Source organism: Trachurus trachurus (assembly GCF_905171665.1).
Source record: "Trachurus trachurus genome assembly, chromosome: 12".
Taxonomy (NCBI): Eukaryota; Metazoa; Chordata; class Actinopteri; order Carangiformes; family Carangidae; genus Trachurus; species Trachurus trachurus.
This window is the reverse complement of record NC_139908.1, coordinates 14,452,993-14,468,185: the sequence shown is the minus strand read 5'-3', so window position 1 is coordinate 14,468,185 and position 15,193 is coordinate 14,452,993. Positions and strand designations below refer to the sequence as shown.

At 43.3% G+C, this 15,193-nt stretch overlaps 1 protein-coding gene across 2 annotated transcripts in view; it reads right to left on the bottom strand.

The window, feature by feature from the left end:
• Nucleotides 1-4,321: 4,321 nt before the first annotated feature.
• The window catches only part of ric1 (RIC1 homolog, RAB6A GEF complex partner 1), a 37,964-nt gene continuing 27,092 nt past the window's right edge, over nt 4,322-15,193 (bottom strand). For both annotated transcript variants that reach the window (XM_083983410.1, XM_083983411.1), the window contains exons 14-27: nt 14,921-15,031; nt 14,533-14,622; nt 14,275-14,435; nt 13,368-13,506; nt 13,082-13,198; nt 12,027-12,434; nt 10,960-11,271; nt 10,695-10,853; nt 9,707-9,843; nt 9,297-9,577; nt 8,977-9,189; nt 8,649-8,826; nt 8,047-8,235; nt 4,322-7,215 (exon numbers count right to left, since the gene is read on the bottom strand). In XM_083983410.1, coding sequence (XP_083839536.1) covers nt 6,906-7,215; nt 8,047-8,235; nt 8,649-8,826; nt 8,977-9,189; nt 9,297-9,577; nt 9,707-9,843; nt 10,695-10,853; nt 10,960-11,271; nt 12,027-12,434; nt 13,082-13,198; nt 13,368-13,506; nt 14,275-14,435; nt 14,533-14,622; nt 14,921-15,031 — 2,805 coding nt within the window. In that variant the 3' untranslated portion in view covers nt 4,322-6,905. The remainder of the gene's footprint in view (nt 7,216-8,046; nt 8,236-8,648; nt 8,827-8,976; nt 9,190-9,296; nt 9,578-9,706; nt 9,844-10,694; nt 10,854-10,959; nt 11,272-12,026; nt 12,435-13,081; nt 13,199-13,367; nt 13,507-14,274; nt 14,436-14,532; nt 14,623-14,920; nt 15,032-15,193) is intronic.

The following is a 15,193-nucleotide window of genomic DNA, read 5'->3' as shown; positions in this document are numbered from 1 at the left end:
CTCCACGAGAGCAGAACACGAGGAAAACGCAGACCTGTGGCCGCGTTTTAAAAGAGAAAAAGAAAAAAAAAAAAGAAGAAAAAACGTCCTGTGATTTTACAATTATTGCTTGAACCTCGAGGGTGACTGGGTGGGAAACCAGCAATGCAACTCCGCACTTACTTACTGCACCAGTGTCCGTTTGTTTCCGTCTCACAAGAGTTTGATTATTTTACGTTCATAATGTAATAGTATTTATACTTGTTCTGACTTCTGCTCTGTGCTAACGAGTTGTCTCCAGCAGCACCAATAGATATCTCACAACGGTTCATTGATCCATCTTATCTGTCTATCTATCGGGTAATAGTAAGAAAATCCATCTGCTGCTATTCTGATAATTGATTTGATATCAGAAACGTGGCTCCGAGCTGGTTTCTGCTTCTCACAGTTGGAGTGAAGCCGACCCTGCTGGGATCCACAAAATGATCCAGCCCGTTCATTTTAATGTCACTCTTCTTCCAGTTGTGCTGAAATACTACACCTATGAATGTCAAACAGTGCGTTGGTACCTCTGGAGACAGCCGAGAGTGTGTTATCTGGTGTTTTCCACTCATTTTCGTGGTGTATGTATGTGTGTATTGCTAATTTTTTTTCCTCTTAAAGGGATAGTTCAACATTTTGGCAAATTGGCCCATTGCCATAATCCCTATAGTCATAGCAGTAGGTTCGTTACCTTTAATTGTCGGTGCAAGCTATTTTTAGAATGGCGGAGCAGAGCCGTGAGCTGCTCAGAGCTACGCTACGGAGGCTAATGGGATTTCTTGATTTCCCTCATCAAACTCATCAAATACACAATCCAACAACTCCAAAATGCTCTCATGGACAAGTTGTGACCTGCACATTCGCCACGCTATGAGATAATAACGTAACGTTATGAGACGGAGTTGTTTTCGAGGTAAATTCGTGCAAAACTGCTGATGCGCGTTTACCGTCAGGGGCAGTTTTTCAGCAAGCAGTCTCTGCATTTACCTCGAAAACAACACACATAGCGTGGTGAATGTGCAGGTCACAACTTGTCCATGAGAGCGTTTTGGAGTTGTTTGATTGTGTATTTCTATTCGATGAGTTTGATGAAGGAAACCAAGAAATCCGATTAGCCTCCGTAGCATAGCTCTAAGCAGCTCACGGCTCTGCTCCGCCGTTCTAAAAATAGCTTGCACCGACAATTAAAGGTAACGAACCGACTGCTATGACTATAGGGATTATGGCAATGGGCCAATTTGCCAAAATGTTGAACTATCCCTTTAACCTTCTTATCGGAGCTGCATCTTTACTGTCCATAACCCAAGTATCACGACTACAATTCCAGTTAGTATGAACTGTTTTACACGTGTCCACCTCACACTGCGGACTCCCATAGTGAACGTTATAGTCATTTTCACCACTACCTCCATGATGATCAAAAACTTGTCCATGTCCGACGTCGAGCTAAGAGTCATTAATGGTCTTGTAAAGACTGGTTTGAATGTTATTGCAGGAAAGATTTAGAGAATATTTAACTAACGCAGAATGACTATTAACCGAGAGATTATTGTGTGTGTGTGTGTATGGGCTAGATCTGTTTTTTGTTTTGTTTTTTTTGTCTTGAAAGATGCATCACATAGCTGTCCTATCAGAGAATCAGGATCAGGTCCGACACACTGATGACAACCTGTTGAAACACAAACACACACAGACAGAAAAAAAAAACATCATCATATAGCTGCTTATTGGTCGTCAGGACGTCTCGGCTCCCTCCATGTGTGTGTGTGCAATGGAAAAAAGTTGGGAGATTATTTGCACTTAGGAGGTCAAGTTATCGCCTTTTGTCCACTCTGTGTCACACCCAGCTGCGTGTGTGTGTCCCCCTCCCCCTCCCTCTCCCCCGTCCTCGTCCACGTCGTCCGTCCGGCTACAGATAAGAAATACTGACATGACGGAGGCCTTAAAAAGTTCCGCTTCCAAAGACTACACACAAAATGTTTACTGTCACGGACACCCCGACGTCTCGCTGGTCTTAAAAAGCTATCAAGTGCCACACTGTACAGCATTTCCTCAAATCCATCACAGCCTTCAATAATAGCACATTGGCAATTTGATAAAAACAGATTGTCCGACTATGCTCTATTTTTCTTTTTATGCATTTTGCGCTAACGAAACGAAAGGAAAAAAAAACGACAAAAAAAATCACAGCAAAGCAACAATAAAGCCGGCGGCCAAATCAGACACAGAGAGTCAGATTGAGAGTCAGGTCTCAGAAACAGGAAGTGACAGGGATTCTTCAGAAGTACAACGTGATGTTTGTTGCTCAGCAGATGGAGATTGCAACACGGTGCAATATTGTGGTCAGAAGCCAGATGATCTTATCAGCTGACTGCAGTGTGATGACCCATCAATCAGAAAATGTATGAATTTGATATTTTGGCTCATTCAAAAGGACCTTAGCTGTGTCGTTTTTTTGTTTTGTTAGTTTTTTTTCTACCCTTTACCACAATAGATCCTTCAAAATAAAAGCAGACCTGCTGTTTAACACAACCGAAGTGATCTATAGTAAATAATCTGGTGCTAAAACACCAGTGTGGTACTTTTTTTTATGTTTTAAAATTATTTCTGTGCCAGATGTTGCTGCTCCACAGCTGTTTAGTAATGGAGTCAGACAGAAACAGACACACACACACACACACATACACAGAGACCAGTCAGTCTGACAGGTGTCTCTTCCTCATACTGCACAGCTGGACGAGCGTGTCCTGCACTGTGATCGAGATCATCTCACATGACAGTCTTGAGTTTCTAAACTGCATTTTTGTTTTTTTCTACTTTGAGTTGTGTCGTCCATCAGTTGATGATGACAGTTCAAGCAGGAGACACGCCAGACTTTTTTTTTTTTTTTTAAAGATGGTATTTTATCTTCAGTCTTTTTGATTGAACATCTGATGAGGAGGCACCTGAGAATAACAAGCTGGCATTAGAGGAAAGTCTTAACTGCTGATCTAAACTGTATTTGAAAAGGACCTCCAGCTAACACACAACCACACTGCTCTATGTGTGTGTGTGTGTGTGTGTGTGTGCACGTCTGGCTGTGCGGTGCAGTGCATGGGAAACAGATTTAAAGTGGCATCAGAAAATGCATCTATTCTGTTATACTGAAATACAGAACGTCTATGGGAGAAAAAAAAAGCTTTATTAACAAATGTAAAATAATATTTTTCTAAAAACAAAAAAAATCTGTTAAGTGGCGTACTGTTGTTTTTGTTAAGAGGCTGAAAAGACTTAAAAGCAACCAGAGTTACGGTAACTGACCAGAGGCAGAAATTGAACTTGGATTTTTTTTGTTATGTTATAGTTACAACATTAGATGGGATGATAGGGGGACGTTTGACGTAAAAATGCTGTGAAATGGCTCATCCTACGCCGGCGGTGCTCTCCCCCTCTTTGTCCAGACTACAGCGTACACTGAGCACCTGCTCGACAGCTTCACTTTAATAAAAAACAACTACATCTAGGATGAAGTGAACGTCAGTTGTTACTGTGCAGACAGGATCTAACCTACGTATTCATGCATCTCGGTTTGGACTGAGAGCCCTGACCAAGCACTGCAGTGTTTTTTTTGTTGTTGTTGTTGAACGTAGCTTTACCTTCATCACATGTAAGACGATAGTAAAAAAAAAAAAAACAATCATTCACAATAACGTTCATATCAGCTTAAGAAATAAACAACCGAACTGAAATCTATTCCAGCAAACACGCTAGAATGTCTTAATGCCTTTTGTTGAAGGATGTTTTTTAAGGGTTTTGTTTTTGTTACCTGAGCTGTTCTGTTTTTATTTTCTCCAACATCTTGTCTTTTGTCTGTTTCTTTTAGAGGTTCAGTTAAATTAAGATTAGTTTTTTTTAATAAACAATGCTGATCATTCTCATTTTTTTGTGATTGATGTGACACTTTACTGTAACAGTTTCTCTTCTGAACTGCTGTCTTGCTGTTATGTTTTTTTTTCTTTTTTTTCCTCTAATGCTTATATATGTCTGTTAGTTGGAATTAAGTGATCCATGTGACTTGTGACTGGGATTATTGGGATCGATCTGGGTAACAGGGTTTCCATCTCTTGAATGGATGGGATGATTTTACATTATGCAAAAAGCTTGAATTAAATTAGCAGCTGTACAGCAATTAAAATGCTTATTACATTAACGTTTCATCGTGTCATTGGATTTACATAGTAGCCAAACTACCAAATCAGGTCACAGTGGGATTCAGCTGTTCTCAATAATGGCAAATGAACCATTTTTAAAAATAATTTATTGTTTTTTTATGTACAAGGAAAAAAAATGAAGTAGAAAACCAAACATGAGTAGAAAAGGCAAATGTACAAGAGAGTATCTTTACACTGCATTGAGGATGTCTGCTGCTCCTGCCCCTGGAATAAAAACTCTACTCCGAGTCAGGAAACAGGCAATACTTTTTTTTTTCTTTAAAACTATACACAGGAGGGAGGGAGCGCCGTCCACCTCTGAGTGAACGTGACACCCGAGTACCACAAGACACACCTGACCGACCGCTCCATAGCCTGCAGAGAAGGAACCCAGAAAATATCTGCAATATTCATTTCCGTAGGAAATTGTCTCATATGCCGTCAGCATTAGTTTGAGCATCGATGGTTGTGTTTCCATTGAGAGGGATGGGTAGATAGATATATATATATATATGTGTGTGTGTGTGTGAGGTTTTGTTCCCTCTGCATAATGACTCAAGCGCTCAATCAAACAGAAGGCCTCTGGACGTAAAAGTCTTTGGTTCATCAGGTTAACCGTTTTCAAGTCAAGTAAAGCTTACAGCGGAGCAGCGTAGTGGAGCTGTAGGCTTGTTCAGAGTGGAGACGGGACAGCAGCGCCGCGCCGCAGACTCGCTTTTTTTTTGCCCTTTTGTGAATAGAGAGTGTTCTGACAATACAGGCAAGTCGTAAAAACAGAAACCACTTAAAGAGTCTTATGTTTCAACAGATACCACGCCCGACTCGTCTTGTACGCAAACCGACAAGAGAGCTGGGATTTGTCTCTAAAAATATGATTTGGTCTATTGTGAAAAAGAAAAAGCAAACAGATTGGGGGGAGAAAAAAAATAAACAGAAAAGAAAATAGTGAACATAAAAAATAAAGCTGAGTAACATTTCAATACATTGCACAACATAATACTGACATATCTGTGAATAAACCTTTTAGTGCTTAAGGTAGAGAGCCAATACATGACATTTTGATTAACTAAACTAAAAAAAAAAGAAAAAAAAGGGGGGAAATGTTTGTTATCCGTCATAAAAACAAACCAAGCACATCTTCAGGTATCAACTCATCAATGATCATTGAGCTATAATGCCAATAAATAATAATAATAACAATAATGATGGCTAATACAATAAAAATCTATTCCATGTGATGAAAGTCACCAAACATGTCAACACAGTATCAATACGATGTGGTACACGCACTCAGAAACCCACACAGAGGCAAACAAAACGCATGCAGTCAGATCGCTTGTCGTCGTCTCGAGGCGGTTCAGGGGTGGGATGCGCACGCGGGGACTGGACGAAATGTGAAGTCCTTATCAGATGGTGAAGGTTAAATTACGCAACAGCTCCTCCGTTACACAACCGCAGCCGAGGCAACGAACGATGACACCAGCGTCATCCTCTTTTTCAGAGACGGACGCTGACGCATCAGTGGTAACACGACCGAAACGAGGGATGGGTGAAAGGATGGCTTGAGGAACAATATTCATGATCGGAAACACATCTTGAAACTCACCCAAACATGTTTAGAAAAAACAGAAAAGAAAAAAAAAGCTGGATAAAGTTGTATGATTTGGTTTTTCATAGCATGAACCTTCATTCCCCTCTACAGCTGTGACTCTGCTCACCTCACAAACACTGATCTGCTTTGTTTCACCAAGGGGTCGCATGAAGAAAACATCAACAGAGGTAAGAAACCCGTCTGCACTACACAACCTTAGAAATCCTCGAGATTTCACAACATGAGCTGTTTTTCTTTCTTTTTCCAGGGACGAGGTGTAAAGTGATAGAAAAATAATGTTATCTTGTACACTGAAAAAAGGGTATCACAAAATATTTTTTGAAATCATATGAGGTATGAAAGTATGAAAACGCCTCTCGTGCACACAAACAGAGACACACTTCAGTGCATCCTGCCAACGGTTCACGACTGGAGCTTTGTTCTAACTTAGGATAGCGACGGAGCGTGATACTGTGATGGAATACACTCGGGTTTATTTTATTTTTTTTGTCTTTGAACTGATTCTTGCGCTGTTTGGATTAACTGAGGGGAAACAATGGAGCTTTTTGTTTGGAGAGTAAAGGGGAGAGAGATTTCTGTCTCTGATTTGCGAAGAAAAAAAAAAAAAAAGACAAATGAAACATCTGTTTTTTTTGGAATAGAAAAGCTCGGTGCCTTCTTGTGCTGCTCTACAGCTTCCAAACCTCACAGCCGTCTGACACAGGTGACCTTTAGGTAAAGCGAGGCCGGTTAAAAGAGGAGCTGTCAGACTGAACCCTGTCTCTGGTTGTGCTGTGACGTCTTTGTGCCAGTCGGGCTCGTCTGAAGCTCTCCGGATCCACAGGGGCTCTCAAGTCAACACAAAAGGGGGCGAATCTTAAACGAGTGGGTAATACTGACTGTAAGAACCTGCAGGAGAGGTACTTTCTGTGCACACACGCGCACAAACACACACGCACGCACGCACATACACTCAAAAATAAAGTCTATTTCCAGTCAGCCGCTGCTGTTGCTGCCGTCCCTCCTCTCTCTTCTTTACCCTCCAGGTGGTGGTGGGGGGGCAAAGTTCACAGGTTTACAGAGTCCAGAGGAGGCTGCTGGCTTCAGGACAAGGTGCAGTCGTAGTTTCCCTCCTCGTCTCCCTGCTCCTCCGTCTGCTCGGGGGGACAGTCCTCAGAGGGCGGGCGAGAGAAGCTTCCAGCAGGTTCGAGGGAGGGGAGGCCGAGGGGGGCCGCCGCCCCTCTGCTGTCCTCGGGACGGGCCACGGCGGCGCTGCCCAACCCCTCGGGGCCGCCCAGCTTGGAGCTCTGGCTGGTGGGCTGGAAGGCCTCGGGCTGCACCTGCTCGGGCGACGAGTCCAACAGCTGCTGCAGCTGCGGCTGGATCAGGTTGAGAAAGGGTTTGTATCCCAGGCTGGAAACAGAGGAGGGAGAGAGGAGAGAATATTAAGAAACTGCTCCAGTTACAAAAACTCTTAAATGGTTATCCAAAAATAAGATAAATAAAATTATGTATATTTTTTTCAGTTCTATTTATACAACATCAATTGATTCATACTTTTCAAAAGTAAGATTTTCTATAGAATTATTGCTACTAATAAACAAATGAATATTTTCAATGTTGTCCACTCATCATTATGTACATTTTGCAATGAAGAAGTGGAGGATCAGCTACATTTATTTTTTTATTGTCCATATATAGTCAGATTGTGGTTAGATATTCTAAACTGGCTAAGGCCCATAAATATTAACTTTGAATCTACACTGCTAAATATAGATTTTATAAGGGGGTACCCGCAGATGGTAAACACAATTATTCTTTTGGGTAAAATATTTATATTTAAGGCCCAATCAAAAAGGAACTTGAATTTGAATTTTTTTTTAAAAATAAAGTGTGAAAGCCAATTTCTTTTGGAAAAAATAATCGCAACAAATCGCAAACATAACAAAATATGGGAAAAATTTAGGTTTGATTAAGTAGTAACAGTCAATCTAGTTTTCGTATGTTTATATCCTTTTTGTTTAGTTTTTAACCTTTTTCTGTCCTGTTTTGTTTTGATTGTTTGTTCTTGTCGGTGGTGTTACATTGTATGTAATTAAATTAGTATGTCATTGCCTGTTTCATTAAAAAAAAAAAAACAGAGAGGGAAAGGTTAGTGCAACGTTGTCTATACACATTCTTCATCTCTATTTTATTTTCTTCGACTGTAACAATAATGAAAGCATTCCCATCTGTGATACCCACCAGTCAGTGGAGGCCCACGAGTCCACAGCCAATAAGCCGTTTCGGACGCTCTGCACTGTCTCCTGGGGAACCTCCGGACTGTCCAGGAAACCGATCACCTGCTTGATCACGTTCGCATCCCGCAGGATCAAACCAATCACGACGCACCACTCCAGACAGCCCGCCTCCATGAACACATGGAGCAGATACCTGAACCACACAGAGAAGCACAGCGTCAGAAAAAGATAAAACATACACTACGAGGTTCATCTGGCTACATTTTATAAGATCTGGCAACTCTTTTGGAGATGTGTGGAAGAAAAATCAGAGCTTCATAAAACAATCTAATTCGGACAACCACTGGATCTGCTTTATTTATTGCACGACTCGCTCAAATTATATACTCTGTATGTTTTTCAAAGGAGGTTAAATCGAAAGCAAATGGACTTAGTTATTATCAAATAACTAAAAATTTATACAACTAACTAAATAACTAAGTCCACTTTGAAATACTATGACCTGGGCAAATGAGAATATGCACCGGCCTACTCTGTATGTTCTGTACTTTTCTAATGCTGTTTCTAAAAAGCTCAGTAAACAAACAGAGACAACAGTGGACTCACCTGAGCTGCACCTGTGACTTGTGCGGGCCCTTGTTGGCCAGCTCCATGGAGATGTGCTCCAGCTCGGCCTGGCTCAGGCTCAGAGTGGACGAGTTCTCATCCACCATCGTCCAGTCACCGTCCACCACTGAGCTGGTCTCCGTCAAGTCTGTGGCCGAGCCGATGCTGTACTCCTCCACTAGAGGGACGATTAATGGAAGACAAAGTTAGGACTAAAGCTTGACACACAAAAACACTAATTAAAACCAGACAACACGAGCAGATAAGATCCAAACACCGACGCAGACAAAAGAGAGTCACTGTAGACGCGGACGGGGTTTACCGTTACCTTTGTTGGTTAACAGTGACAGGAAGGCGTCGTGTGTCTGCGGCGAGTGCTGGTTGGAGTGAGCAGAGGACGCCGTGTCCATGTCCTTGGCCCTTTGCCCCAGCCTGTCCAGCCAGTTGTGGTTGGAGGGGGCCGCCTGAGGGGGCGCCGTGTCCATGTCGCTGTTCAGCAGACTGTCGGCCGACTGGGACTTCAGCAGCCGTGTGGTCAGCACTTCAAGAAAACACAAGAATTGATCACTTATTGGTTCAAATCTACGACTTCAGATGAGTTTCCCTTTCCGTATGCAGCTCCTGTGTTACCTGGAGCCCGTCGCTCACCTGTGCGACACCGTCCGTTCTTCAGCGGCGAGCTGAGGCTTCCCGCCGGGTTCACGGGGAACGGCCAGAGGAAATCCTTGTGGAGCCTCTTCAGCGCCGAGACGAAGTCGTCGACGTGGGCCACGCGGTTTCGCTCGCGGCACAACCAGCCGATGAGCTCGAAGCCCAGCTGCGCCGAGAAGCAGCCCAGGTCGCGGAGGCGCACCTGCTCCAGGAGGTGTCGGGCGTGACGCCACAGCATCATGTCGATGTACATGTTCTCCGCGCACTCCACCTCCCGACTGTCAGGAAGCGATTCGGACAAATGAAAAAAAAAAGAGAAAAAAGAAAAGGCGAGAGAGAATTGTCAATAAAACAGAATTGTTGCCATTCACAATCTCAACTGTGTGTGTGTGTTTGTGTGTCCATACCCTTTAGCCGAGGGTCCAGTGGGCATACTGAAGGTCTTCTGCAGGTTGAACTTTCCCGTGGTGATGGAGTCTGCAGACTGAGACAAACTGATGCTGCGATTTCTGAAGAACTCAAAGCCTCCGGTTGAGCTGGGTTCCTGCCACACAGACACATCATCATTACACTTTGTTTTATTATGTTTATAAAATAATAGTGGACGTGTGTACACGTGTGCGTCAAGTAGAGTTTACTACTGCCAACAGAGTCGGCCTGTGCTCCGTTGCTCCCATGAGTCATTTATTTATTTGTGCTAAATTGTTATTAAATGTCAAAACACCTCTTGTGTTGTTATGATGTTATGAACATTATTCATTAATATATGTGCACTGCTCTTACAACAGGGGGTTTCGCTTCAAATAATAGCAAATCAAACACTGATTTTGTACCAGATATGACTTTTTAAAATCCAGTTTTCCCCTTTGAGCCACAGGAGGCAGACTTCTTGTAAACACACGTTAACAGCAACTTCAGCAGATGAGGATAGATTTTTCAGATTCATGTGTCTGAAAGTGGATTTTGACCTAAGTTATGACAGCTCTGAACCTTTTGAAAGTCATGAGTGATTTCTATATCCACTGTCAAAGAAAAGAGAAAATAAATCTTGAGAGGATTTAAAGCTGGGATATGCAGGATTTGTTTTAAAAACAAAATATAAACTTTTTTAAAGAATATGTGTTTTCCCTTTCAGCTATCAGAAAGGAAAGGTCTGTGTGTTTGGGGCGATCACAGTTTCTCTATGTCCCTGAATCTATTTTGGTCTGGGGTTCCTGATTGGTTGAGGGGCTGGTCCTACTCTGTCCTTCCAGTTTGTTACGACAGAGTAGGACTGGCCCTTCCACCAATCAGGAACCCCCCGACCAGAATAGATTTGATTGGTCAAAGACACCCAGAGCTGTACGCTTGTTTTCAAAACGAATCCTGCCTACCCCGGCTTTAAAAGTTGCTCACCTGAGTTGTGGGTGTCGGGGGCGGAGTCTCCATCTCCCCTGAGCCGATGGCTTTGAGGAATCTGATCATGTGCCGGCAGAGGTCCCACTTTCCCTGCTCCAATGCCGTGTTGAAGAGAAGGGTGGCGTGCTGCCGGCTCACTGCTGGGAGCTCCATATTCTTCACAGGAGGAGGCACAGAAAAGGTGGAGGTGGTGAGAATCGTATGCTAACGTGAGAATCCTAAACAATGAAGCTATGGCTGAAAGTATCTGATGACGGACTACCTGCAGTATGATCAGATAGGAGGCTGCTGTGTCCAGGTCTTGAGCCATGAGACACTCCTCGAACAGATCTTTGGGGTTTCCCACGGCAGCGAACAGGTAGTTCCACAGGGCGTACTCCGTCTTCCTGGCGCAGTGGACGATGGTCTGGAGGAAGAGGGGGAACTCTGTGATGAACTTGGCCACGGTGGGCAGCAGGGGGTCGGGGATGGGCTCCCGCGACGTTGCCTCTTCTTCCAGAACCACATGCACCATCAGCTCCATGACGTGAGGGAAGTAGGGGAGGGAGGCGCACGACTGAGCCAGCATCAGAGCCTGTGGGAGAGGAAACATGAGGGAGCTGAAGGAAGGATTTGATATAATGGTGTAAAAGCATGGGTCATTTCTGGGAACAGGTTGTCCTGATGTCTCATGTGAAACTAGGATTTGAAACTAGGATTTGTTGTGAATTTGTCATTGGGTCTTGATATACCCCAAGACAATAGATATATTAAAAACCTAATTCTAATTGCAAAGTGGTCAATTTTCAAAAATTGGATAAGTTACAAGGACCAACCTGAAAGACTTTGTAAGACCAACAGAATGATAATTTTCTTGTCAGAGCTTAAATTTAGGATTAAAATGGACATTCTGGACGATGAGGTCAAAGAGAAAGAAACCTGGAAACAATTCATGGATAGTGATGTGAGGATGCTGATTGTAATTATTTAGTTTGTATGTACCGCACAGGAGTTAGGAAGAGAGAAATCCCATTAGCCTCCGTAGCGTAGCTCTGAGCAGCTCACAGCTCTGCTCCGCTGTTCTAAAAATAGCTTGCACCGACAATTAAAGGTAACGAACCTACTCCTAAAACTATAGGGATTATGGCAATGGGCCAATTTGCCAAAATGTTGAACTATCCCTTTAAGCTTGATTGCTTTGTTTTTAATGGTAATTATTTCAATAAAAAAAAAAATACAGTATATATATTTTAAAAAAGGAACTGAAGGATTGGTGTATCTGTGTTGATTATTTGGTGTCACAACACTTCTTCGATGAGCCGACATGATGAGACATGAGGCTCCACATACCTGTTCGCCCAGGTTGCGGACCAGCAGCTGCCTAAGGATGTGGTGGAGGTAGATCTGGGAGGTTCTCTCCACGGTGCAGTAGGGGAACAGCGCCTCCAGCGGCTCCGAGGATCCCTGCAGCCCGTCGTAGAGCACCGTCTCGTTGGTCGCCCCCAGCACCAGGGCGTCCTCGAACAGCACGGCCAGAGGGTAGATGTTGATGTGGAAGGGCAGCATGATGCGTCTGGACAGGAAGGAGTGGGGCTTGCGGTGGTCTCGGGGGAACAGCGGCAGCCAGACTTTCATGCCCGCCTCTCCGCAGGACAGCCACAGCGCCTCCAGCAGGTGGCGCTTCTTCCTGTTGGAGCGACAGGTGGTCCACACGTTCTCCACACACTGGGCCAACACCACAGGAGGACAAAATGGTAGCTGGAGGAGAAAGAGAGACTGTTAACAGGGAATCCTTCACAAATATGCAAAACAGTTTTCACTAAACATGCTGCTTTTAAAAGAATTACACTGCTTTTCTTTTAAAATATCTACACTCCATCACGATCCCTGAGCTCAGCTGATCTTTGAGCTCTTCCTCGTCGTCCCCAAAAGTTGACGCAAAGTGATCGAGCATTTTCTGTGGTGGCTCCTAAATTGTGGAATGAACTACGACTAGAAATAAAAATGTCCCCCACCCCATCTACTTTTAAATCCATCTTAAAACTTATTTTTATTCTTTGGCTTTTAAGCATGAGAGTTTTGCGACCTCTGTTCTTGTATGTCCTTTTATTCTCATTTTATTGTATTTTTGATCCGGCTGTCCTTCTATGGCTCTTACTTATTTTTCATTTTTTATTCTTATCACGTGTTTTCTTAACCATTTTGTGCTCTATGTTCTGTATGTTAATCACTGTGCAGCACTTTGGTAAACTTCTATGTTTTGAAAATGTGCTACATAAATAAAGTGGACTGGATTGGATAATTAGTGATTAGTCTCTTAATCTTTCAACCTTCCTAAACCTTCATCTTAAAGTGCTGATTGATTACTGATAGGTAAAAGGTTAAAAGTCGGAAAATCCACTCACCAGCTTCTTGTTATTAGCGGGCGTCTCCTTTTCTCGTACCTGCGGTCCTGAACGGTCTCTCTGTAGCATGATCAACTGGCCAGCCAGATTCAACATGATGCTTTCTGCCATGCAGGCCTGAAAAAGACACACATATAAAACATGAATGGATCTGCACCACATAGACTTGGTGTGTGTGTGTGTGTGTGTGTGTGTGTGTGTGTGTGTGTGTGTGTGTGTGTGTGTGTGTGTGTGTTGTGTTGTGTGTGTGTTGTGTGTGTTATGTGTGGAACTGCTCCTGTGTTACCTGCTGCGGGGCTTTCAATGTGATGCCAGTCTCTGTGCGCACTGACGTGAGTGTGACAGACACCACGAGGGCCGGGTGGGGGATGTAGCGAGACATCGACACCTCCTGCAGCAACTCCACGCTGGCCGATGGGTTTGGACTGGAATATTAAGCATAAGTGCACACACACACACTATCTGTCAGAGCAGCATTAAGACTTTTAGATAAAGGTACATAATGCATGAGGAGGACAATAAAACAAAGAGTTGGAGGAATATTTTAACTCTGAGGAGCTTGAAAAAGCTTAAAGGAGAAACTTATTTTCTTTGACAATATCTCGAAACGCTGACAAAGAACCCGATAGATCAGAGGAAACTGAAATATTTTATTCAGGTTGGATCCCCAATTAAATTTACTCAATGTGCCTCACTGGAAAGACACTGAAATAAACTAAAACCAATTATAAGCATGATCAAACTGTAGTTCATACAATGTTTTGATGTTGTGAGACCGGCCAGACAAACTATGTCAGACATAAAGCTGAGGCCCAGTTCTGTCATGTGATGGTGTTTAGGTCAGTAGCTTTAACCCAAAGCTTCTTTTCTCAGGGGAAAATGCAGCTGGGTAACACTATTACTTAACGGTATTCTACTGGTGCCAGGGATTTCCCATGCCTTGTGTGTTAGTGTGTGAAAGGAAGAAGCTGCTGAATGTGCAGAACAGTTTAGAAATTATACCGGCAGCTTTAAGTGGTACTAGGATTTGTTTGAAGTACTCAAAGCTTGAGATCTTACAGGTGAATTCTTTTTTAGCCAATCCTGACTTTGAAAATCTGAAACTACAGTAAATAACCATATAAGATGTAAAAGCAAAAGGAGAAACTATTCTATCCTATGTTTTGTGATTAAAAAAAGAAATAGGAGCCCACCCGTCGTTCTTCCTTTCAATGCTATAGAGGCAGATGGAGCAGTCGGCTCTGAACAGGATGACCATGTCTCTGAAGACGTTGAGCAGCAGGGTGTCCGAGTGCAGCTTAGTGACCGGGGCGAAGGCGTTGTCCAGGTTGGATGAACGTTGATAAAGCCTCAACTGGTGTCGAGAGTGGGACAAAAAAGAAGAGAGAGAATGAGACCAATGTAACTAAAATCATGTCATATTGGAGACATGAACGGCGCTTCTGTCTCACCTGCTCTTGCTGGTCGATGAAATTATAGCAGGCCACCACCACAAAGTCCTTCCACCAAGCCAGACCTCCAGTCACCGTCATGTTCTGCTCCTACACACAAATACAAACACAGAGTAACATTATTCACTTATTGACAAAATACAAACTGGGAATATTGTCTAATATAGTAGATGCTGATAATATTTTGACTGACAAAAAATATGTCACCAATAATTCTGCTCTGTGATAGGCTGGTGGAGGCTACATAATAGCATGTTTTGTACTGAGGCATTTCTATTGTAGTGTTTATGATGATATACTACAAGTGAACACTCTCCTGTCAGCAGATGTTCACTGGTAATCCCACTCATAACATTCACAGAGGGTCATTGGGTACAGCATCACATACCTGAGTGATATTTCCAAACAGCTTCCATTTCCTTGTGTACAAGGAGTAGTGTGCAAAGCCCCGCCTCCCTGCTACAGCCATGCACTGGCCTGCTGTGTCTATGGCTGCGAACTGTACACACACACACACACACACACACACACACACACACACACACACACACACACACACACACACACACACACACACACACACACACACACACACACACACACACACACACACACACACACACACACACACACACACACACACACACACACACACACACAC